Here is a 14,679-nt window from a genome sequence, read left to right on the forward strand (position 1 = left end):
ATGACAGCAATGTAAATGCTGCTGTTCTTGAGCTTGTGTAGACATTACCTAATGCTACTGTAGGAAGATGTGAATATTATCATTTATTGGCCTAAATTAACATTTTGCTATGAATACAACATTCTTGATATGCAATTGTTTTTAGAATCTGATTTCCGCTCCCTTTCGAGCTATCGGGAGCAATTATAGTGTGGACACAGATTTTTAAAAGAATGCATGATTGTGCTTCCACTAACATTTATCGGTATGATGCGTAGAATTTAAGCAGTACAAGACATTTGCATTGTACAACAATCTCATCCATTCAGTCCAAGGCACACAACTTTCTTGACTGATCAGCAGCAGGAAACAAGTTTTTACTGTCCATACGTTTTGTCTTTACCTCGCACTTATCATTTTTTACAACCTGAATAGTCTGATTGGGGACTTGTTTAATCTTTTGTTCACCGAAGACATGTCCATTGGCCAATATTCTTTTTTATAACGATCGCAACAGTGATCGCCATGGCCACAAGGCCCAGCACTATTCCTACAAACACGAACGCTTTTGTTGTGTTTATTTTCATGGCGACTTTTGGGCTCGGTGTGGCAAGAGTTGAATTTGCCTGAATTGGTACATAGTCCCGCGTAAGTGATGAAGTAAAGGTGTCAGCGCTCTTTGGAACTGACGGTGACGAATGGCTTCTATTCGGCTGTCCAAGTGTGACTGTTAGTAAAGACGCGTGCGCACTACTTCCTACACCATGCGACGTCAAACTGTTACCGACTTCTTGTCCAGGTGTGACCGTGGATGTTGACACTAATTTTTTAGGTGCAGATTTTGGGGATTTTTCGTTTTGAATAGTACATTGTTGCTTGTACTCGTAGAAAACAAAGTTTTGAGAAACCGGGTAGATGTGTAGATGTATGTGTCTGAAGCTGCTGAAAAAGACGTGGTGGAGTCCTTGGTGATGGCAGCACGTGAACCTGAACTGGTAAGAATCGGTTTGGCTGATTCCGATTTCACAGTTACCTTCGGTCCTAAAAGAGACGGTTGAAGACTAAGCCAATTCCAAAGAAGATCTGGAGGCATCTCTGAGACTCCTCCAGCTGCAAAATGTTTGTTTTTCACCTCAGCATCGACAGTTTGGTCCACTATGCGCTGTGACCATTTACTTATGTCATCTGAAAATGTCAAAATATACATACAAAAATCTAGTTTATGAGAACTATTCTCCATGAATCTTTTCCCTTTTTCTCGCCTTCAACGGTGTTAACGTTTAATTTTGCCCTTAGCGTTGGTTCTTGAACTTTCCTTTACCTTGTGCTTAGCACTTCATTTACGCCTTCCTGAGAAAGCCCCTCTAATCGCAGTATCACTATTTTTTTTTTTAATTGTTAACAAAGTATTGTGAGATGCATTTGTATTAACATAAACCACCAGCTATATTTACGTAAATTTAAGCTGTATGCAAAAGAAAACAATTCAACACTAACTTGGAAAGAAATATGATAGTCATGGATTTTTTTTCCCCCAAAAGTATGCTTCTCTCTTCGATCCGTCCAAAGCCCATTCGTTTGAAAAAGCCAGTCCCTCTTTTAAGTTAACCACTATAGGAATAAAATATAAAAACTAATATATCGGAATACCTTCGTGTTGTTTTCCAATACGTCTATTCAGGCAGTATTTTTAAACAATTCAAAGAAAACTAAATCCCCAATATGATGTTAGCGACGACTTACCGTTTGACTCTGGTGAGTGGTTAAGACTTGGGACCACAGACTGTTGAGCTAATGTATACAGCACCATACCAGGATGAGAAAGGATAAGGTCTGAAACATATATATATATATAAGATATAACAGATATATATATATAAGCTCAAGCGTACACTCGAAGATGACAGACACGAGTAAACGGACAGGGTGAAGGTTTGCTATTTTTTTATTTCCGATGCCACAAAAATTTCAAGGCTCTGCGGTCTTCTGAATTTCTTCTCTCAAGATTTCCCATATAGACGGGACTGCGGAGGTTGGTTTATTCAATGGCATTGCGACATGGTCTGTTTATGCCATCAACACTGTCGCACTGTTTTGTCGAACTGGGCTCCTATTTTGTAAGGCTCCCTCCCTCAACCCTTCTCCTTTGACAAGCTCGATGTGAACTGTCTTGCTAACTGAGCGAACATCTGAAAAAGCATTTGCATTCTCCCAATATATATATACCCACTAGACATCATGGAGGATGTCTGGTACTTTCTGTTTGCTTTATGTATAAGCAGAACTCAGCATGAACCCCTATGTCATACATACCTCAGGGAATCTTTCCCAACCAAAACATGTAAGAAAAGAAAACTAAAGAAGAAACTCGCTGAGGCATTAATGAATCTACTAGGCTACTTGGTACTGCAGAAGGCACAGCTGTACACTTATTAAACAATAAAAATGTCGACACATTTTTACACATAATTGTACTTTAAAAGTTAACAACGCATCAAAGATACCTCTCTCTTTCCTACCTGGTGTCTTATTCATCTTATCGCTCTCCCATTCAATGACTTTGGACAATAAATAAATACTTACGTATTAAGCTAGCAATCAAGAAAAAGACCATTATGGTAAATAATTGAACTGCTGGCATGAAACATTAAAATGAATCCACGTAAGGTCTGAAGCCACAAGAACTGCCTTGGCTTAAATGAGAGAAACTCTGCAACACAAGGTGTTTTGACAATGAATGAAAGAAAAACCACTCAACCATTGGAACAGCTGCAGATGCCAGATCACACTTTTTAATCAGCAGCTCACTGGTGAGAGGGCGCCCGAATTTCCATCTGCGTAATAGACGGACTTCCGATGCACGGTATCACACGGGAACTCAAGAGTCTTGCCATCCAATTGTATGTCAGCCTGAGTTGCTCGTGACACTTCCCAGTTTACACTCAGGAAGTGAAATTGGGAACGAGTGAATCAAATGTTATACACAACGCAAGCAAGTACACAGGTCATAGAGCTGGATGAAGTTGGATGGTAACCCACGTAACTTGAAACATCGTCTGGTTTCCTGTGTCACCAATTCAGTGAAGGCTGGCTGCCCAGAGTTCATTTCTTATCTCGGGCACGCTGTTCTTTCTCTGCACGTGGCATCTGTTTACAGGGCTGGCTGCTTGCCGTAATATAGCCTCAGTTGCTGGCACGGCGTAAAACACCAATTCCACCCCCCCCCCCCTCCTGTGTCACACTTTTCGTCAGTGTAATATCTGTCTTCTGTTTACTAGAGAAGAGGAAAAAAAAATTCCATCAGTGTCCCTGGGATGGTGAATAAGTAAACAGACGTGATATGTTTCTTTCGTCGCGTCGGTATTATGATCTTAAATGACTATTGGGATGCAACACTTATTTCTAATGACTGGGTAAATCTCAATGCACGATTCTACTCAAAGCTGGGGGAATTACTCCCTTTCATTCTCAACCATGCACAGAAAAAGGTCAAAATCGTTTGTATACAGATAGGCCTAATATTATGGATTCCAGCTCTCCCGTTGGCTGAGAGCTTAACGTATTAATATACAATCGTGACGTCTACTGTTGACCTCTTTGTGATTAAGGTTCAATTTGCAGGCGTGTATCTCGAGAATGGACGGGGAATGGGAGTGGAGTGGTGGAGTGGGGTATCCATCCAGATCTGGGAAAATAAAGGTGTATCTCGGGAAGTAAAGGGATCTATTTATCCAAATTTGTACCTGGCTAAGTATACAGTTTTCGGCGTCGTGCGTTGGCAGTCTTCCGGGAGAACTACACCTAAACAAGGAATTCAGGGGACAACAGGCAATCGCAGGTTGATTTCCGCATCACTGTCAACACGAGAGCTTTCGTGTTGTCTGCTTTTCCACTTCTGCTTAGTGCCCGCTCTTAAATTACTTTACAACAATGTGATAAGACTGAATTATTCATAGTATTGTCATGCACACGTGTGTGTGTTTATGTGATTCGAATGGATTGTTTATGGGCAATCTACACAAAAGCTAAAAGTTGTTGCCCCGCAGACAGAGAATAACTTCGATGCAGTGCTGGTGTTAGCAGTCATCAGAAGTGTTAAAAAGTCACGCAACAGCTATGCACTTTCATTTCATGGTGTCGCAAAGAGAAATATATTTTAAATAACATGTCAAATGTTTTCTTATGATGACTGCTCTCCTGCACCTCAACAACTATTTGCACACCGGCTGAGCTATCGAGGTCCCTCTGACTTGATGATGGTGCAGAAGCCAAACTGCTGGTCTACGCTCTACCGTATGTGGCAATCTTTGGATATATATGATATGCTATCAAAGGTAATTCAAACGACAATAAATACACATGTATCAGACGTTCACAGCCACATAGCCTAGCTCGACCTAATCACTCCACCTTGCCCTTACGAATTACCTTCTGTGTCCTGGGATAGATCTCATCTTGATTGTTGTTGCTGTTAAGTGCTGCCAGATTTAATTGCCATAGTTTTCTAAAATCTTCAGTCTCAAGATATTATTCAGTCTTTTTACTTTGAATGATGAAACTACACATCATTGCATAAAGGATACGATTTTATTACATGATAAAACATCTGACATTTAAAAACTTCATACTCTTAACATTCTTTAAACCAATCCAAATAAAATACACTGCAATGAAGTGTAAATATTTACATAAACCTGCAATATACAAGTGATACCCTTCCCTTCATCCACTCAAAATGTTTTCTAATATAAAATGTTTTGCATACATTCAACTCAAGAAAATAACAGAATTTTAACAGAAAACCGTCTGATGTACAGATTTGTTACGGTTATAGAACCTTAGCATAAGTAAAAAGGGATAAACTCTGGTTAGCTTACAGATCAATGCTGGAAATTATTTTCACATATCAATGGAGAAATATATTTTTCAAATTCTAGGACAAGCATGCTTTGCACGCTCCTTAAGACAAAACACCAGTGTATTTTGACAGAAAGCAAATTAGTGTTGTAGACTTGAAAGGAGAAAGATGCCAGTAAGGTGTACCAACTTGGTGTTAACCCTGAGTATTATATCAGGTCAGGTTACCCTTAGTGATGCTTAAGGGTAGATATTTCTATAGAAACTTCCAAACCCAAAGAAGGCATGGAGTGAGTTTTTTTTTTGACATTAATGCTCAGGGTTATTGCCAAGAATGTTAATGCACAATGACAAAAACAAAAGAAATCTGTCATATACCTTTTACCTGTTCTTGCATATCTTGTTATCTCCTTTATGTTTTCCATACACAAAAAATAATTAATGCTATTTATGAAACATCATGCATCATTCCTTGGATGAAAGCACAGATAAAAAATTTTCCAACTATCATTGGTAATTTCTGCTATAATCATGTACATAGTTTACAATAAAGTAATATTAATATGAAAAAAAAATAGTTATTTCATCTTCTCACTAGATCCTTTGACTGTTGACTTATTACAGTTTACATAACTTTTACATTTATGTCTATATTTACCTGTTTATAAGTGACATGGTCTTACTACTTTCCTGCTCAGAATAAAATCACATTTGCCCTTTCCTTCAGCATGACATACAATGGAACATCTCAGCTTTAGTAAGTTTTGAAAGATGTGCTGGTTTAGCACAAATATTTTTCTGTTCACTAATGATTCCAAGCTAAATGTTTCAGCTGACAATTTTAGCTCAGAATTACCAATTTATTTCTATCAAAGTTTTTTTATGTTTAAGATTTTGTTACAAATAATACCCTTCTAAAAAGCTAGAACTGTGTTCAGTCAGTCAGGAAAATCACTTTTACTTCCCATAATGAAAAGCTTCAGTTCTCATTTGTAAAAAATGTCATTTACATTTCCATGAATCTAAATTTGAAAACCAAAGACCATGATGATTATGAAAAAAAAAACCCCAGAAAACAGAAAAATGTATCCCTAGTTTCATGCTATATTTCTAGTGACGAATCCAAGTCTAGTGCTGATGGCAAATCCCCTGATATTGGTGAATCCATTGTATGCATATCCTCTAAAGACACTGAATCTTCTACAACATCTGATACTCCAAGGACCTCTGCATTACTCGAGAGATGAATGTTTTCAGATTCTTCAAATTCTCCTGACACAGGCAAGCTTAAAAACTGCAGATCACCTGAAATCTGAGGATCATCTGTCAAAGGTAAGCTTGCAAGGTCTTGTATTTCTTGCAGAAAATGTCTATCATTTGAAGACACCGTGCCTTCAGAGCTATTGGATATTTTACCTACTATAAAATCTGCTGCAATAATTGGCTTTCCAAGAATGTGAAGATCACATGTTTCTTGTCCTTCTGTAGAAGATACCAAAGGATCAGCACCAGTGATCCACCTGCTGCTCATTTCTCCAAAAGGATCAGAGGATTTTGAAAAGCTTGGCATTCCCTTTGACTGCATGTCTGATGAAATAATCTGAGTTACCAATTCCGATATCTCATGAATATCTCTCGTAATGTGTTGCCCCCTGGAAGTGCTTGGTGTTCCCAATGTCTCAGTTTTTTGGTCTATGTGAAGACTAGTGGGGGACTGCTGGTATTTTGAAGTAGAACAATCTGATGGATCTCCAGGAAGTGTTTTACCCTGATCTTCCAACAGTCTGCATGTTGGTGGTGGTGACATATCTTCTGCACATGTGTCCACTATGCAACCTTGATTATGACCTTCGATTGAGTTATTGGCTGCTGTATTATCTTTGCTAAAACCTTCAGTAGTCTCACTAGGCTCCACTTTGACAATATTGGTATGAGATTCTAAGTGCTTGTTTAACTCGGGAACACGGTGAAAACATTCCCCACAAAGCTCACATTTGTAACAATGGGCAAGACATAACCTCTCATGCTTTGAGATAAACTTGGCTTTAAACAACAGCTTACATACTTTGCACCTCACCTGACTAGTGCAAGAGGAGGCGTCAGAAACATCTTTTGTGATTTTTGAAACAGTTGGAAGCTCTTCAGACATCTCTTGTCTCTCACTGTTTGTGCTGCCCCTTTCCATTTCATTCTTGTGCCTTTCCATGTGAGCCATCCACTCTCTAGCAACAAAAAAACCTTTACTGCACTTGTCACACTTGTACCGAAAAGACTGGTTGTGAAATCTTTTGATGTGAACAGCAACATAACTGGCCTTGAATAACTTCAAGCAAAAGCTGCACTCCACTGCATCGTCTTGGGGCTTTGATGTTGCTGATGCACTGCTTTGAATACCTGGGCCTTCTTCCATGCTAGTGGAATGGTGCAGACTTTTATCATCACTGTTATCATCACCACTATCATCATAGTGTGTCTGCATGTGCTTTGTCCACTCCCTTGCCATAGTAAAGCTCTTATCACACCTGTGACATTTGTAAGGGGCTGCCTTCCTCTCTCTGTACCAGACAACTTTGATTATGAGTAAACCAATCTTTTGCATACTGAAATCCTGCTCCACATGTTTCGCAACTGAATATAGAGTTGTTTGGGTGACACACACGAGTGTGTTTGTAAAGGGTGTATCTTTGACCATACTGCTTTTTGCACAGCTTACATCTGAATAATTTTTGCTTTGTTTTTGGAGATCTGAAATGAAACTGCTTCATGTGTTTTGCTAAGTTAGACTGGTGCAAAAAGTCTCTATTACACTTACTGCAATGCAAATCCTGTGATGCACCCTCTCCATCCTGCAGCTGTTTCTGGTTTTGCTTTAATCGCTTGTGAAATGTGTGTATGTGTTTTTTAAGGGATGAATAGTGGAAGTACTCCTTAAGACACAGTGGGCACTTGAATATCTTTGAACTGTCTGTTGAGTGTCCTGGAATAAGTTTTGTCTTGCTTGGAAGTTTTTTCATGTGACACATGATGACATGTCTTTGTAGAAAGTGGTGATATGGGTAACTTTTGTCACAATGATCACACTTGAAATGCTTTCCCTCAACAGCCTTTGATTTATTTATTTCTTCAGTTTGGTCGTCCTGTTCTTCTTGAGGAAGGTGGTTTCCAGATTTGGGACTGTCATTTTCAACCACAGCTGATTTATCTTTTTGCCTGGCAATATTCTTCCCAGAGCAGATGTGCTGCCACATGCCATTCCAGTGCATGAAGACTATATTGCACACCCTGCACTTAAAAGTATTTCCTTTTTCTGATTGAATACATTCTGTGTGGCAAAACCTGATGTGTGTCAGTTTACTCTTCAGCTCAGAAAATCTCGAGAAACACATTCCACATTTGTACGCTCCTGCTCTCTGATATCCAGAATGATTTTTGCTTTTGTGTCCAATGAGGTCTGTCTTTGATGAAAATTTACTGCTGCACAAATCACTTTGAAAAGGTTTACTTTTCCCTTTCAGCATACTGGGTTCAAACTTATGGCCGTGACTAATGTACATGTGCCTCTTTAAACTATTGCTGTGGAGAAATTTCCTGTCACATAAAGTGCAAAAAATCGGTGCTTGTTTTTTCTGCAATTATGTGTCAACCTGTGTCTACCCAATCCACCTGCTTGCTTGAAAATTTTGCCACATTCTTTGCATGTCATTTTGGATAAAGAGGACTCTTTGTTTTCTTCAGCAAGTCTGATGACTCTGACCTGTGGCGAAAATTGCATTGACATGGGAGAATCCATGATTTTACTGTCGATGTTAATGTTAGAAGAGTCTGGGGCACATTCTTGTCTGAATGTCTCTGAAACTGGAAGAACATCTGTAAAACATGCTGGTTTGGTGTCAGAGCAGGCTTGGTCATCTTGGTGCTTTTTCAAGTGGTCCTCAAACACAAACCTTGCTGGACAGTGAAGACACTTGAATGGTTTGTCTCTGGAAAGCCGTCTGAAGGCTTTTGGGCAGGTAAGAGCCTTGTGAAACGCTTGCATGCAAGTAGAGCAATCAAAAGGACGAGCTGCAGTCTCCAGAGACACAAGGGACACCCACAACTGCAAAATTTACACAAAAAAGATTCACCTCATTCCTGTTTTAGCCCCTTCAAGTAAAATATGGCTGTTAACTGGTGGGTTTTCCAATAATAATAATAATGAGAAAAAAGAGAGATGTAGAAAAAGAGACATAAAAGCAAAAATAAACTGGATGTGATGCTGCTGAGCAAGAATGGTAGCTGTTTTCAGGATGCCTACAGTAATGTTTAGGTTCAAAAGGCATGGAGGCCAAAAAGCTGTGAATATCTCCCTCTCCTTCTCCATTCCCAATACACAAATACAGTTCAACTTAAGAAAACATCCATAGTTTTGCATACAGTTTTTCATTTATGCAAACTTAACGTTACATAAAGAATTCTGAAAAAAATCTGCATTCCAAATTATGAAATTCATTAAAAAGATGCATTCAGTTCATAATTCTGTCTATTATGATGGTATAGTATTTGACATGTCTAAAATTAGTTCATTTTACGACTTGCATAAAGGTAATAGAGTGTGTATGCTTGTTTGCATTATAGGGGAAAAAAAACGCTTTATATTTGCAGAAGAGTCCACTTAAGTAAAGAAAGAAACTTCTGTAAAGTGATGAAATTAATTAGTAAATTTACCAACCTGAAACATTAGTTACTTTTTTTTACCATGGAAGCATCACAAAAAGCATGCCTGAGAAAAGTTGTCCATACCTACTTTTACCCCTCCATTCCCCACTTCCCAACAGAAAATGTAACCTACGTGAAATGTTTTGAGTTTATTATTTGCACACTGTGCCACTTATTATCAGTAGAACAAACAGAAAAGAGAAAAACTATATTCGTTAATCTTAATTTTACCTCCATTTCACTAAAAGTTGAAGAATAAGCAGACGATGAGCTGACTGGATGTTTGATGTAACGTTCTTGGGAGTCTTGATCCTCTGTACCAATGTTGTTAGATAATTTGCTAGCACCATGCTGATAATGGGTTTTCTTCACAAGCATCTTATCTTGTTGCCATGCACCTTGTTTTTTAGTGTCTTTTTGTTGTGCTACATTGTGGCTAGTAGAGAAGACTTTGGGTTGATCAGAAAGCAGCTTTTCTGAGCCATCTGAAGACTTTCTTTTGACAGTTGAAGAGGCATTACTTTTACTTGATGGAGGACTTTTTTCAAGGTATTTGGGGTGCTCAGGTGATGGTAGATTCTTTTGTTTCTCTGCTTGTAAAGGAAGGGCTAGAGAATTTGTTGGCATTGCAGGATTAACTAATGAGCTTGTTTCCTTAGAAACTAAGGGTTTTCTTAATGCAATTTTGGTAGTAATCGTGGTTCTTTTTTTGCTTTTTGAATTCTGACAGGAAAGAGTAGATGACTTGTCAGTCTGCTTTTTGCTCTGGGCTGGAAAAAGTTTGTTCAACTTTTCTTTTCTATCCATCCTTGAATATGCTACAGAGTCTTGAACTTGGTCACTTATCTTTTGAGAGTTAAATGACACAGCATCGCACTTTTCATCACTTGGCGAACCTATGTCTAAAACTGAATCGCTTTCTTCATTTGAAAAGCTGTTAGAAATCGTTTCATTGTCTTCTCTTTCACCAGGATCATTGTTTTTGCTTAGCTTAGTTGGCTTTGCTGATGCAGCTGAAAACATGTTGTCTAATGAACTCTTGAAAGATGAACCATTACCTGGACTTCTGCTAAACGTTCTCCTACGAATCATCTTTATTTTCAATACATTTTGCTGCTTGGATTTAATTTTACCTTTTTCCAGCTTTGTCTCACAGACACGAGATTCAGAAACTACTTCTGATCTTTCACTTACTAGTCTTTGTGTTGTTGACTTTTTGGCAATTTGGTGAGTTATTGGTTTTCTTTTTTTCTGCTTAGATGTGGCAGCGTGCTGGAAATATTTGAATTGCTTAGCAAGTGTCACAATGGTAGGATTACGGGTTTCACTACTGACAGTCTGTCCTATCAGTGTTCCATGGTATGGTGTATCTACATCAATTTCTTCATCACTGCTGCTTTTATCATTATGCTGATTATGTGGATTAGACATATTTTTGTTGGAATTTTTTTTCCTGTTTGTCTGTGTTAATAAATTCCCTGGCAATGCACTTCCAGATTCCAACCCTACTACAGGCACAGAGCAACCTGCTGAACTAGAGCCAACTTCCTTTTCTGATGAACCTAGACGTAAAATTCCAAATAGAGGGGACTTGTTATTTTGCTGAGTATTCTGCAGCAATGCATGCGGCTCGGATGAAGTGCCTTTATGTAGATCTAAAGCTGCAGAGGAAGACCCTGAATTAGACCAAGAACCTGAACTGCCTTTTCTCTCCCCATCAAGTGCCTCATTCTGCATTTTAGACTCCTCCTCGCCATCAATGTCTAGGTAGACCTCTGCCTCTGTTACAAATGCTCCATCTTTGTTCATTTCTGCAATTCTGATATCCTAACTCTCAGGTGTTAGTAATCTCAACTGGTCCATGCAGAAGGTGTGTTAATGGCGTAGTTTCTCACCCACACCATCTCAGGGCACATCATGCCAAATTATTCCTCCATTTAATGTGTTGGTGTTTAAAAATGTCTTTAAATAAATTTGCAATGATTACATTAGGCAGGAAATAAACCACTGAAAAGTGTCTGTTTTACAGTGGTCATGAAGCTAGTTGCAGCAAAGTCAGTAGCATGAAGTTTCAATGATGCTTTCATATAGATGAAGACTCCTTGAACCTGAAAATAATAATTTTGTTACTTTTTAGCAGTCTTAAAAAGTAGTTTTAGCTAAAACATTTATGAAAATGAATCCTAGGGCATGCAGGAAACCATATTACAATGTTGTTGTACCCAATGGGTTTTCAAATCTGTTATAACTGTCTAAACACAGAAAAAATGGTAAGAACAGTCTAATTAAAAGTAAACTTCAGTTTATTTACCATCCATCACATATAAACAATCAGGCTTCTTGGGTTATGCAAAACCATATGGAACTGAAGTGGCCAGACCAGACTAACATCAGGAGAAACCATTATTTGGCACAAAGACCTGGACCACGATCATACCCAGGGAGTAGCACTGCTGATGTCAACAGAGGCAACAAAGGCGCTGATGGCCTGGGAACCAGTCTCACCATGGCCCAAATCAGCAAGATTCAATGCTAAAGGAAGGAAGATCACCGTCATCCAATCCTATGCACCAACAAATGCAGCAGATGAAAAGAGAAAAAAGACTTCTACAGTTCCCTGCAGTCTCTGCTTGACTGCACACCAAGAAGAGATCTGAAGATCATTATGGGAGACCTAAGCCAAAATGGGAGATGATAACACTACCATGGGAAGACATGGCGTTAGCCCCTGCAATGAAAACGGGGAGCTCTTCACAGACTTCTGTGCTTTCACTGACCACATCATAGGTGACACTGTGTTCCCACACAAAAATATACACAAGACAACTTGGACTTCCTGATGGCCAGATGGAAAACCAGACTGATCATATAACAGTTGCTCGAAAGTGGAGGAGCTTCCAAGATGTCCAAGAGGTGCAGATGTTGCTTTGGACCACTAGCTCCTAGAAGCTGACGTTCTTCATTGATCCAGCAGGAAGACCACACCACAAGTTTAATACTCAATACCTCAAGAACAAGGAGACATGGAAAATTTATAATTGTGAAATCACCAAGTGAAAAGGACTGTCAGGGAGAATAAGAGATGCTTCGCCCATGAACTGACAGAGGAAGCAGAGACAGCAGCTATACAGGGAAACAAAAAGCGATGACACAAAATAACATAAACTCTGTCGGGCAAAAGCATTAACCCAAACTAATAAGGGAAAGACAAAGATGGCAAAACCATAATAAACGATGCAGGACAAGGAAACCACTGGATGGAACACTTCGAAGAGATCCTCAATCAAGGTTGTCCGCCATCCTTACCACCAGCAACTGAACAACTTCACATCAACACCAGCACTCCCACTTAAAACAGAAATCATCAAAGCTATTAAAAGCGTCAAGAGTGAAAGCTGTCCTACTATATGGTTCTAAAATCTTGAGGGTGACAAACACCACCAACAAGCTCCAGACCTTTGCCAACTGAAGCCTACGCCATATTATGGGAATAAGATGGCCTGAAAACAACAACCTGTGGAAAAGAACCAACCAGAATGCTACTATCCAAGACATCGAAAAGCGCAAATGGGGCTGGATACGACACACCCTGTGCAAACCAGCTGACACCATTGCCAGGCAGGTACTTGACTGGAACCCTCATGGAAAGATGAGAGTTGGGAGACCAATGAAGATTTGGAAAAGAATAGTAGAGAGTGGGGCAAAGGATGTCGGAATCACATGGGCTCAACTGAGGGAGCTGCCCAAAACCAGGTCCATTGGCGAGGTGCTGTTGCGGCCCTTTGCTCGCCAAGGAGTAACAAGGAATTAACTAACTAAACATTAACATTTTTTTTTCACTTTCCCTATCCGGAACACTGGCATACTTACTAAACAGTTCTTCTTGGTTGATTCTGAACAACTGGCAATTTTAAACATTAACTTTCAAATATCACCAAATTTCAACTGAAACAGACAGCAGTGTTCCGAACAGCAGAAGCCAGCACAAAATAAAGAACAAAATTCATTAAAAAAAAAAATGTGGTGCTCCAAGATAATAGATCTATATTTAATTTTGAAAGAAACGTTCTTATTCACACATTAGTCGTATTAATGCGACTCCACTCACTATCCTCATTATGCAAAAAAAAAAAACAAAAAACAAAACCCAAATCCTTTTATGTACAGTTTTTGTTAGTGTTTGACATTAATTTTATAAAGCCAAAGAGGTAAAGGTTCCCGATGTACACCTGGTTACAATTTGCAGTACACCGGCATGGTGCTAGGCTTGGGGACACTTATTGGCTTATTCTGTATTGAACGAAACACTGTTAATTAAAAGATGGTAAATTTTTAAAAAGATGTACTATGAAATCAATATGCTTACTCTTCGTGTGATTATTTATTGGCTGGAAAATGTACTGTGATCAAATGCAAAACGCACGGAAGTTCTGTATGCACTTCTATCTTGCTGTCGACGTACCACCACGTTCCTAAATGGTTCAACTGTTTGAAGATAATGGAGACAGGATAAAGCAAAACTGCATTCTTGAGCATGAGACAAATACGATGTCACATCACTCAGTTTTGCAATCGTATTTACATCATGCCCTCTTCAAAAAAAAAAAAAAAAATGGGAACTGAACAGGATCTTCTTTTGTTCCGGAGTACTTTGAAAATAACAACAAAAACTTAAAGTGTTGTTTGATTTGATACTAACTGCTCGATTTTTTTCCTTGTTCCACAACTGAATGCAATACCAGCTCACTAGAACCCCCCAACACTGGCTACATTTAACAAAGGGAGAACAAAAACACCCTTTCGTCGTCTTCAAATACGAGTATCACAGACATAAGCTCCTCAGACGACGTACTATCCAATATCCCAAGTGGACTGACCTACAACCCCAACCTCCCTCATACAGTCAAGGTTGGCTGCAGAGTTCATTTCTCGTCTCGGCCTCTCGGGCACTCTGTACATTCTCTGCACGTGGCATCTGTTTACAGGGCTGGCTGCCTTGCCGTAATATAGCCTGTTGCTGGCACAGCATAAAACACCAATCCCCCCCCCCCCCTCGTGTACTCGGGAGCAGGTCGTTTCGCCCCCAATGTCGCTCCAGTATGTGGGGTAAAGTAAATTATTAGTCTGTGACAGAATCTGAGTACCACG

General features: G+C 39.3%; 2 protein-coding genes across 3 annotated transcripts; both read right to left on the bottom strand.

Annotated features, from left to right (window-relative positions):
- Positions 1 to 327: 327 nt before the first annotated feature.
- LOC112566100 lies at positions 328 to 2,904 on the bottom strand. 2 transcript variants are annotated; one of them, XR_003099534.1, is made up of 3 exons: positions 2,738 to 2,904; positions 1,723 to 1,812; positions 328 to 1,164 (listed from the first exon to the last, which is right to left on the bottom strand). XR_003099534.1 is itself a non-coding variant. In XM_025242070.1 (3 exons), exons 1-3 carry the CDS (start codon positions 2,618 to 2,620, stop codon positions 800 to 802), a joined length of 513 nt encoding a protein of 170 aa, XP_025097855.1. In that variant the 5' UTR covers positions 2,621 to 2,834; the 3' UTR covers positions 328 to 799. The 2 variants fall into 2 exon arrangements, 1 of the variants encoding a protein (XP_025097855.1); XM_025242070.1 differs by having other exon boundaries at positions 2,563 to 2,834.
- A 1,643-nt stretch (positions 2,905 to 4,547) lies between these two features.
- Positions 4,548 to 14,408, bottom strand: LOC112568044. The gene is made up of 4 exons (XM_025245056.1): positions 14,231 to 14,408; positions 13,898 to 14,016; positions 9,763 to 11,639; positions 4,548 to 8,932 (listed from the first exon to the last, which is right to left on the bottom strand). The coding sequence occupies exons 3-4, from the start codon at positions 11,338 to 11,340 to the stop codon at positions 8,399 to 8,401; spliced, it is 2,112 nt and encodes a 703-aa protein (XP_025100841.1). The 5' UTR covers positions 11,341 to 11,639; positions 13,898 to 14,016; positions 14,231 to 14,408; the 3' UTR covers positions 4,548 to 8,398.
- Positions 14,409 to 14,679: the final 271 nt, after the last annotated feature.

Source organism: Pomacea canaliculata, linkage group LG1 (assembly GCF_003073045.1).
Source record: "Pomacea canaliculata isolate SZHN2017 linkage group LG1, ASM307304v1, whole genome shotgun sequence".
Classification (NCBI taxonomy): domain Eukaryota; kingdom Metazoa; phylum Mollusca; class Gastropoda; order Architaenioglossa; family Ampullariidae; genus Pomacea; species Pomacea canaliculata.

Coding starts and splice junctions, on each gene's coding strand:
- LOC112566100 (XM_025242070.1), bottom strand. CDS start 2,620: ATGCCAGCAGTTCAATTATTTACCATAATGGTCTTTTTCTTGATTGCT. Junction 1,813..2,562: donor CTTGATTGCTAGCTTAATAC/GTAAGTATTTAT, acceptor TATATGTTTCAG/ACCTTATCCTTTCTCATCCT. Junction 1,165..1,722: donor CCACTCACCAGAGTCAAACG/GTAAGTCGTCGC, acceptor TGACATTTTCAG/ATGACATAAGTAAATGGTCA.
- LOC112568044 (XM_025245056.1), bottom strand. CDS start 11,340: ATGAACAAAGATGGAGCATTTGTAACAGAGGCAGAGGTCTACCTAGAC. Junction 8,933..9,762: donor CAACTTTTAGTGAAATGGAG/GTAAAATTAAGA, acceptor TAAATTTTGCAG/TTGTGGGTGTCCCTTGTGTC.